The sequence below is a fragment of the Leptonychotes weddellii genome, unplaced genomic scaffold (assembly GCF_054177405.1).
Source record: "Leptonychotes weddellii isolate Sample4059 unplaced genomic scaffold, ASM5417740v2 HiC_scaffold_4389, whole genome shotgun sequence".
NCBI classification, from domain to species: domain Eukaryota; kingdom Metazoa; phylum Chordata; class Mammalia; order Carnivora; family Phocidae; genus Leptonychotes; species Leptonychotes weddellii.
In genome coordinates, this window is record NW_028010655.1 from 1,909 (window position 1) to 11,770 (window position 9,862).

Below are 9,862 nucleotides of genomic sequence, written 5' to 3' on the forward strand. Positions count from 1 at the left end.
GGTTTGCTGGCCAAACCCAACAATCCAAAATATACAAAGAATTCTTTAAAAAAAAATTTTTTTTTACAAAGAACTCTTAAAACTCAAGAATATGAAAATGTAAAACTCAATTTAAAAAGGGAAAAAGATGGGGCACCTGGGTGGCTCAGTTGTTAAGTGTCTGCCTTCGGCTCAGGTCATGATCCCAGGGTCCTGGGATCGAGCCCCGCATCGGGCTCCCTGCTCCACAGGGAGCCTGCCTCTTCCTCTCCCACTCCCCCTGCTTGTGTTCCCTCTCTCGCTGTCTCTCTCTCTGTCAAATAAATAAAATCTTTAAAAAAAAAAAATAGACAGGGAAAAAGATCTGGACACCTCACCAAAGATTTATAAATGGCAAATAAGCATATATATTTCCTCAACATAAGTTAATATCATATGCCATTAAGGAATCACAAATTAAAATAACAAGATCCTACCATACACCTATTAGAATGGTCAAAATCCCAAACACTGAAAACAGCAAGTGGTGCAGATGTGGAGCAACAATCATTCATTGTTGGTTGGAATGCAAAATGGTACAGCCATTCTGGAATACAGTCTGACAGATTTCTTATAATGCTGAACATATTCTTACCATATGATCCAGCAATTGTGTACTTTGGTATTTACCCAAATGAGTTGAAAACTGATGTCCACACCAAAATCTGCATGTGAATGTTTACAGCAGCTTTATTCATAATTGTCAAAACTTGGAAGCAACCAAGATGTCCTTCAATATGTGAATGAATAGAGAAATTATGGTATATCCATACAATGAAATATTATTCAGTGATAAAAAGAAATGAGTTATCAAGCCACAAAAAGACATGGAAGAACCTTAAATGCATATTGCTAAGTCAAAGAAGCCAATCTGAAAAGGCAACATACTTTATAATTCCAACTATACGACATTCTGGAAAAGGCAGAACTGAAGAGGCAGTAAAAAGATCATTGGTTGCCATGGGCTAGGGGAGAGGGAGGGATGAACACGTGGAACACAGGTGATTTTTAGGGCAGTGAAACTATTTTGTATGACACACTACTAGCAAATATATGTCATTATACATTTGTCCAAACCCATAAAACATATACCACCAAGAGTAAACCCTAATGTAAACTATGGACTTTGGGGATAATGATGTGTCCATGTTGGTTCATCAGCTGTAACAAATGTATCATACTGATTGGGGATGTTGATGGTGAGGGAAGCTGCACGTATGTAGTGGGGTTGGGGAAGGAAGGGTATATAGGAACTCCGTATTTTCCATTCAATTTCACTGTACTCTTAAACATGTGTCTATTAACTTTAAAAAAATCCATGCTGTTAAAAAATAAAATAAAATAATAAAAATCCATGCTGTTGAAATATAGCTCAGGTTTAGATTGTAATTGAAAACTCTTCCTTCTGTAAAATCAGTGAAGATCAAGTTGGAAATCACTGTACAGAAGCACAAGCACCAATCACACTGCCTAGCATATATTAGGAGCTCTGTAATTCCTTTTCTGCCTCCACTTCCCTCCAGAAATCAGTAAGCCCTCAGTTAGCAGTGTCCCCTGGGGAAGGGCAGTGGATGACACCTGCAAGCACATTTTGCTAAAACAGACTGGGAATCCCAGAGCTATGGACAAGACCAGGTGTATCTCTTCCTCTAAGAAATTTAGATCAGGGCTTCTCTAACTTTAGTGTGTATAAAAATCATCTGGAGGAGTTTTTTAAACACAGATGGTAGGTCCCATTTTGCAGTTTCTGCTTTAGTAATTCTGGGGTGGAACCTGAGAATTTGCCTAATTTTCTTTGAGTCCAGGATTACCCACATGTCACAACTATCTGAGAGCAGTGTAAATCAAAATTTCCCCTGCCTCTCTTCCCCCCTCATTTTGTTGTATTTATAAGCTGAAGATAATAATATTTTATTCCTCTAAACATATAGAAAAAGCTTAATAATGAGAGTTCATATATAGATATTTGATCATAGCAAATGATAAAGAAAAGGAAGCTCTTTTAACTAGTCCATAGAAACTAGAGATGAACTTGATAATCTAGATTTTTAAAATTTATAATATGGAAGGGGATGCCTGGGTGGCTCAGTCGGTTAAGCGGCTGCCTTCAACTCAGGTCATGATCCCAGGGTCCTGGGATCAAGTCCCACATTGAGCTCCCTGCTCAGCGGGAAGTCTGCTTCTCCCTCTGCCTGCTGCTCCCCCTGCTTGTGCTCTCTCTGACAAATAAATAAATAAATAAAAATCTTCAAAAAAAATAAAATTTATAATATGGAAGAAGAATATGGAAGGGTAATACACACTACATGTGACTTATTAGTGTTCAATCATTTTTGTCTTAGTCTGTTTGGGCTGCTATAGCCAAAATACCACAGACTGGATGGCTTATAAACAATAGAAATTTATTTCTCACCATTCTGGAGGCTGGAAGACTGAAATCAGGGTCCTGGCCTGATTGGGTGAGGGGTCTCTCTGAGTCAGAGACTTCTTATGGTATCCTCATGTGGTGGAAGGGGCCAGGGAGCTCTGTGGGATCTTTTTTATAAGAGTACTAATTCCATTCATGAGGACTCCATCCTCCCCTTCCAAAGACCCCTACCTCCTAACATGATCACTTTTGGGGGTTAGAATTTCAACATATGAATTTGCGGGGTGACACAAACATTCAGACCACGACAGTTGTCAATGCATAAAATCTTTTCACATATTAACTATGTAGTTTCCAGTTTGAGTCTTGAAAAACAACAACAAAACAAATGTCTTTGTTAAAATATAGTTGAGGGGCACCTGGGTGGCTCAGTTGTTAAGCGTCTGCCTTCGGCTCAGGTCATGATCTCAGGGTCCTGGGATCGAGCCCCGCATTGGGCTCCCTGCTCCTCAGGAAGTCTGCTTCTCCCTCTCCCAGTCTCCCAGCTTGTGTTCCCTCTCTCGCTGTGTCTCCCTCTGTCAAATAAATAAATAAAATCTTAACAAAAAAAAATGTAGTTGAAAGCCAAAATGTCTTTAAATAAATAGTTAAATGTTTCAGAACAAGAAAAGGAAAACTCATTTTTATTTTTACTTTTTCTGATGATAAAAGCTATTATATGCCTCACAGGAGATTTGGGAAATTCATAAAGAAGAAAGTTCAAAAAAGAAAAAAAAAATTCCCAGAATCCCACCACCCAGAGATAACCACCTTAACATTTTGCATTATCTTCTTCCAGGATAATTTCTGGAAAATCAATTTCTATAGAGACAAATTGTACAGCAGACATATTATATGGTAAACAAAATTGTAAGATTCCATTTGTTCATTTATTCATCCACCTATTAATTTCTTTTACCAGATGTGCTGTAACAGACCATTCACTCATTCATTTACTCACAAGGTACACCAGTTTCAGTAGGTGCTATAAAGGTTAGTAAGACATGGATCTTTATAATCTAGTAGAAATGTATTTAGTCAGGATTCTTCTGGACACACTTAACCAGAGACCAATTCAAATGTACTGGTTCACCAACTGGGAAGTCCAAGAACTGGTGCAAACTATTTCTACATAAGGGCTCCACTTCTCTCCCTTATTTCTCAGTTTACTGGCCTCTGTCTGACTTCATTTTCAAACACATTCTCTCCCTGTGGTAGCAAGATGGCCCCTAACAGTTCCAGACTTGCATTGTCGTTAGAGTTCATAATCTTAGAGAAGGAAAGACCTACTCTTTCCTAGAGTTCACATGTCAAGACTGATGAAGCGACTCTTTTTAGCCCTGCCTGGGTGAACAGGCAATGAGGAGAGAGGGATGGAGTTCCATGATTAGTAGGGCCTGGTCATACCCTGCCTCCTATAAACATTAATACCAGAATAATGTGGGATCAGGAAAGGACATTTCTCCAAAAAATAGAAGGATGCTGGTCAGACAAAGCAACAGATGCCCAATAAAGAGGGGAAAAAAAGATGTATACTCAAATATTTTGTTGAAAACCAGGTTATATTTAGACAGACAATCCAGGTTAATATTCTGATTCAAATTGATTATTTTTAAAGAGCAGAATGTACAATATTATCTGAACCTCTTTTCAAACTTCAAAAAAAATTTTCCCCCGAAAACATGAAGCCAAGGTCCCTTGGGTGTTTCAAAGGTTTCTTACTAAAAATAAGATTATGATGTAAATATATTTTGTGATGGTATGTAGATGTGGGTGGAGACGGGTTATACATCTTTGGATTAACTCCAATAAAAGGCAGATGCTGAAGTGTTAAAATTACAATAACATAATAGTGAAAGTAGGAAAGAACAGTGGGAATTCTACCCAAGTGGAGAAAAGCAAAGGCAAAGTAATCAAGTAGCAATCTCAGAAGAGCAATCTGACATGGCAAATCAGGGTGATTTCAAGGGAAGCCTTTGGCAAGCCAAAAAAGGGAAGGAAACCAATTGAATAGCTATCCTGTCCAAAACACTGTTAGATTCTTTCAACTTAACACGAAGTAATTATTCTTTCCAAACTAAGATACTGAAACTGAAGTTCACAAAGATTACTTAGTTCACTCAAAGTCCATTAGAACTGAAGTTTATATGAAGCCAAACAACATTCTTTTTCCATTACCAAGCTGTCCCCCAGGAAAGGATAGACTACTTCAGTAAAGGCCAACATTTCATTTCTGAAGAAAAGAGAAATTCGTAAATGCCCACTAAAAGAACACAAGGATTTAAATGATGAAATTAGCCAGGAATTCTGTTGTGAAGTTGTACTATAAAAGAACTTATGTTGTTGAAGAACTTGAATGGCCTATACTCCGTAATCCCCTTGCCTATTTTGAAAACCAATTCACTGAGCATGTGGACATAGTTTCTGTCCACTTTCCTCCTTCACAATTTCTGTCTCCAGGCCATGTTATGCTCATCCTATCTCATTCTTGGCTAATGTTGCTCCTTCTGCTTGAAACACTTCCTTTCTTCCAGATGGTATCATGGCTGCTCCTTCTCATCACTGAGAATTTACTTAACTCAAATGCCACCTCTACAGAACAACCTCTTTCTGCAACTATCCCTACTGAAATAGCAACCCCATTCTCAGATAGCATTCAGAATGTGAACTTGGGGTTTTGTGTGTGTTTAAGTTTTTATTGTTTGTCTCTTCCAAAGGGAATATGGGTTCCTTGAGGAACAAGATTTTGTCCACCCCTTTTCTCCAGCACTTGGAATTATTCTTGCCACACAGAAGATCCTCACACACACACACACATACACAAAATGTAATTTATTGAGTACATGAATTGCAAGTAGTACAAACAGACTACACTGTATCACTGGTAGGAAAAAAAAAACTTGTTAAAAAAGACGAAAGTAGGGGAATGGAGCCTGAAAAGGAGTTACAGTGACTATCACCTCAGAAACAAATGTTAACAAAGTAATATGCAAACACATAGTACTTACTCGTTCCAGAACTGTGCTAAGCATTTTACAAGTATTAACTCGTTTTCATCCAACATACTAAATAGGCTTATCACTCCTACTTTGCAGATGAGTAAAGTGAAGCACATAAGCTAACTTGGCCAGGGTCACAGAACTTTGGAGTTCCTGCTTTTAACTACTTGATACTGCCTCTCTAAAAAAAAGCTGAGTGGTTGGCGGCGCAAGCATCCGGTTCCTCTATGCCCATAAAAATAAGCTTTATCGGCTTAAAATAACTGGAGAGACTGAAAAAATAAACAACAAATTTTGTTTCAGCTAGTGGTGATTATAACACCGTTAGTTACGAAGTGTCAATATTCTAAATTCCTGTCAACTTCTCAAGTCTACGAGATTTCACCTTTCAGCCCACAATAATACCCCACCTCACCGTCTCAAGTTTCGTCTCCTCCCTCCTCTCCACTTCGCCCGTTCATTCCAGTGTTTCTCCATTGAAAATGCTACAAACTCTGCCTTTGCAGCTTTCTGGCTAAATCTCAACTTCCTCATTTGTGTAAAATAACAATAATACCTGTCTAGTCTACCCCGCTAGAACTGAAGAAAGGGTGAAATGCGAAAGCCCTATATACTGATATTAATTTCTATCATTGATAGTTGTTTTGGGTTCTTCCCTACAGTTTCTGATAAAAGAAATAGAGCTTTACGTTCAGAAACCCGCCTCCTTAAAGGCACTTGCCTCTCTCCTAGCCAGCACCGCTAGTGCCAACATTGCTTTGAGCTTGCGCACTAGCGACCGCGCCCAGCCTTGGCTTTCCTAAGCCGCCGAGCTTTGATGACGTATATTTCTTGCGCGTCAGAGCGAGCGGGGAGCGCGTGAGGGGATCAAGTTCACTTTTCCTAGCTGATTCCGGTGCTAGTGTGTGCTGTGGTCCCACAGCATGAAGGAGACACCACTTTCAAACTGCGAGCGCCGTTTCCTACTCCGCGCCATCGAAGAGAAGAAGGTAAATGGTCCCGGGAAACTTCGCGGTGCGTGGGCGCTCTGGTCGCACCGCCGCTCGCAGCCTTCGGGTTTGGTCGTACAGAGCTGGCCCTCGCAGGCCCAGGGAGCCCCTGGAGGGAACCGCCGGTGCGTTCCCCCAATCCCTCAACCTTTTTTTTTTTTTTTTTGGCTCCAGTTGGGTTCAAAGCTGGAGTCACACCAGCGACTAGTAGTGCTTGGGCATCTGGTTTCCACTTTCCTATGCGGAGTGGTTAGGAATCCACTTATCTCCCAAGTGTTTAGCCCTGGCATAGAGTAGCTGCTCAATAAATATTTGTTGAAGGAATAACGAATGAATGTTGTGCTTACAGCGGCTGGATGGCAGACAAACCTATGATTATAGGAACATCAAGATCTCATTTGGAACAGATTATGGGTGCTGTATTGTGGAACTCGGGAAAACAAGGTAACAAAGGATTCAAATTAGATAAAAGCTCAACAGGGAAAAGTTTAAAAGGACCTTATTGACTCGGTTGTTTACAAAGCAGCTAAGAAGTATGCCAAAATAAGTATATTTTCTTTAATGCGAGAGTTTTTTATTTTTAACCATAAATATATTTTTCATCACATGAGTATCACATAGTTTTCTGATCTTTTTAAGTCATATATACAGCCAGCAGTAATTGCCCTGAATTTGTTTTCTGCACTTCCCATTAAGTAAGCCTACTTTTCTCATTTTCCTGACATGAGAATTAGGTTTTTAATATTCATTTGGAAGCTGTGAGGATATTGTTCAGATAATGTTGGCCAGCCATGCCATATGAAAACTCTTAAGAAATCTCTCAAGTTTTCAGGCCATCTTGTGTCAATAAATATTTGTTTTAGAAAAGAGAAGTAAAGATAATTGATTTAAAAAAAATCTGTGGAATAGTCAATATTGTAATAAGAGATGTTTTTTCTTGTCATCCTTTTGTGTATGCCAATATGTGTTTTATTTCTGTGTATATTCTATACTTTATATGTAATTTCAGCCTCTAATGATATATCATACTGAGTATGTTGTTACTCGGAGTAAGATCGAAACTTAACTGGTACCTGTTTTAGATTTATTTTTAATTGGAAAGGAGATCTATTTAGTTAACAGATTTGTACTTTATTTTGCAGAGTTCTTGGACAGGTTTCCTGTGAACTTGTTTCTCCAAAGCTCAACAGGGCAACAGAAGGTATTCTTTTTTTTAACCTTGAACTCTCTCAGATGGCTGCCCCAGCTTTTGAACCTGGCAGGTATTTAAATCTTTTTTTTTTTTGAGCTGCTTTTTAGCCAGAGGAGAACATAACAGCAGTGAGCTATTGTTTTAATGCCTGGTGTTATATTTCATGACATTAGCCCATTCCTATTTTCATAGGCAGTCAGATCTCTTGGTGAAGTTGAATCGACTCTTGGAAAGATGTCTAAGAAATTCGAAGTGTATAGACACTGAATCTCTCTGTGTTGTTGCTGGTGAAAAGGTGGGGAATATGCCCAAAATTCTTAATCTTAGGTTGAGTATTGTTGATTCATGGATTCCTATATCTGTACTTTTATTCTCAGAGCTTCCATTAATTCAATTTTATACTGATTCACTTCATTTCACATGTTCCTGAGTGCTACGCATAGAACTCTGTCATCTCTCTCTCTGAAGGGACAATAAACATTGGTGAAAGTATCAACTTGGCCAAATGTGTGTAAAAATGTCTTATTCAAAGAACTTGTGGTTTTTCTTATATTCTGTTTTATTATGTTCTTTATGTGAGTTGATAGAAGCAGGTAATGTGTTCCTTTTTTTATGAATGAGGAACTGAAGAACAGATTAAATCCTTCTTTTGTGAAGGTTTATTGACTTACACAGGGCTACACAGGGAGTTAGTGGTAGACTGACATTGGAAATGTTACTCTCAATAAATTGTGCTGCATGATGATGTTTTAGAACTTTACTCTTGATTAGGGTATTTTGACTATCTTTTTGACTCCAGAGAAGTCACTTTCCACATTATATCCTTGAATATGATCCTTCCTATTTGGATTACATGTAAGGTTCATATAAATACTGTTATGTAAAACCTAAGAGTTTGAGGTTTTTAAGTTAGGAGACAAAAATATATTTAGGATTGGGAAAATCTTAGTATTGTGCAATGGTTCTATTTATTTAGAGTGTATATTTTACTGTTGTCAGATGACTCATAGAAAGGTGAACTACTGGTACTTCAGTTGTTGGCCTGGCTTAACATTTCTCTTAATACATTTTTATTGATAAAATAGAAGGAGTAACTGCATATTTTAACTGCAAGAGAAAAATTTGCACGCAGTGTTACTTTCCTTATGAATAGCCACTGGTTGTGATCAGTTAGGATTTATTTTTGTTTTAAATTCACATTCAGGTTTGGCAAATACGTGTGGACCTACATTTATTGAATCATGATGGGAATATTATTGATGCTGCCAGCATTGCTGCAATTGTAGCCTTGTGTCACTTCCGAAGACCCGATGTCTCTGTCCAGGGAGATGAAGTAACACTGGTAAGCTCCCATGATTCGAGCCACGCTTCTCCCTATGAAAGAATGAATATCCTTGATGTTCAGGCAACTTGTTATTAGTGAATTCTTATTGTAGATGGTAATTGAGTATGTTCTGAAATTTGTTGATAAGGCAAAAATGATATATGGTCAGAATTGTCCTTGAAATCTCTCAAATCTTTTGTATCAAAGTGTCTGTCAATAAAAGCACACTCTATCTTGGTTTTCTAGGATAAAACTAGATGACTTTTTCTTGGGATTGAGCACTAGATGAAGCGGTTGGCTTATGTTTAGGAGCCACGTGTGAGAAATACATGGTTCTCGGCACGTTGAGATACTTGTGCTTACTCTCTGGCAGAAGTCCTTCAGAAACAACTGGAAGGTTTATTAAAACATTGCTAGGCTCCACCCTCAGAGTAGGGTAGGGGTAGAACCTACAAATTTGTACTTGTAACAGAGTTCCCAGGTGATACTGATGCTGCCAGTGGATGGGTCACATTTTAAAAACTGATGACATGTACTGTTTACATTGCCTTTCTTTTGTGCTAAGTATGTCATTGTCAATTTATATGAATTCATGCAGGAATAATGAAAGTACACTGGATAGTTTGAGTCTTAAAGTTGTGAAAGGAAACATCAGATGCCCACATTTCTGAGCAGTCATTCATTTGCTGCTTTTAGGCATTAGACTAGAGTAGACTCTAAAGACTGAGAGGTAGAGGGCGCCTGGGTGGCTCAGTTGGTTAAGCGACTGCCTTCGGCTCAGGTCATGGTCCCGGAGTCCTGGGATCGAGTCCCACATCGGGCTCCCGGCTCGGCGGGGAGCCTGCTTCTCCCTCTGACCCTCTCCCCTCTCATGCTGTTTCTCTCTCTCTCTCAAATAAATAAATAAATAAAATCTTTAAAAAAAAAAAAAAA

At 38.7% G+C, this 9,862-nt stretch overlaps 1 protein-coding gene and 1 long non-coding RNA gene across 2 annotated transcripts; one reads left to right on the forward strand and one right to left on the reverse strand.

Moving 5' to 3' along the window:
* Positions 1 to 2,697: 2,697 nt before the first annotated feature.
* Positions 2,698 to 6,080, reverse strand: LOC145719428 (uncharacterized). The gene is made up of 2 exons (XR_014142370.1): positions 5,434 to 6,080; positions 2,698 to 2,961 (listed from the first exon to the last, which is right to left on the reverse strand). It is a non-coding gene; the product is annotated as an uncharacterized LOC145719428 (long non-coding RNA).
* Positions 6,081 to 6,245: 165 nt separating this feature from the next.
* On the forward strand, positions 6,246 to 9,668 carry LOC145719427 (exosome complex component RRP45-like). Its single transcript, XM_081810926.1, has 5 exons — positions 6,246 to 6,413; positions 6,763 to 6,857; positions 7,556 to 7,675; positions 7,798 to 7,900; positions 8,810 to 9,668. Exons 1-5 carry the CDS (start codon positions 6,348 to 6,350, stop codon positions 9,023 to 9,025), a joined length of 600 nt encoding a protein of 199 aa, XP_081667052.1. The 5' UTR covers positions 6,246 to 6,347; the 3' UTR covers positions 9,026 to 9,668.
* The last annotated feature ends 194 nt before the right edge of the window (positions 9,669 to 9,862 follow it).

What these genes read in the sequence shown, in the direction of transcription:
- LOC145719427 (XM_081810926.1), top strand. Translation starts at nt 6,348, where the DNA reads ATGAAGGAGACACCACTTTCAAACTGCGAGCGCCGTTTCCTACTCCGC. An exon ending in GCGCCATCGAAGAGAAGAAG is followed by an intron (nt 6,414 to 6,762) that starts GTAAATGGTCCC and finishes TTGTGCTTACAG; the next exon opens with CGGCTGGATGGCAGACAAAC. An exon ending in GTGTTGTTGCTGGTGAAAAG is followed by an intron (nt 7,901 to 8,809) that starts GTGGGGAATATG and finishes ATTCACATTCAG; the next exon opens with GTTTGGCAAATACGTGTGGA.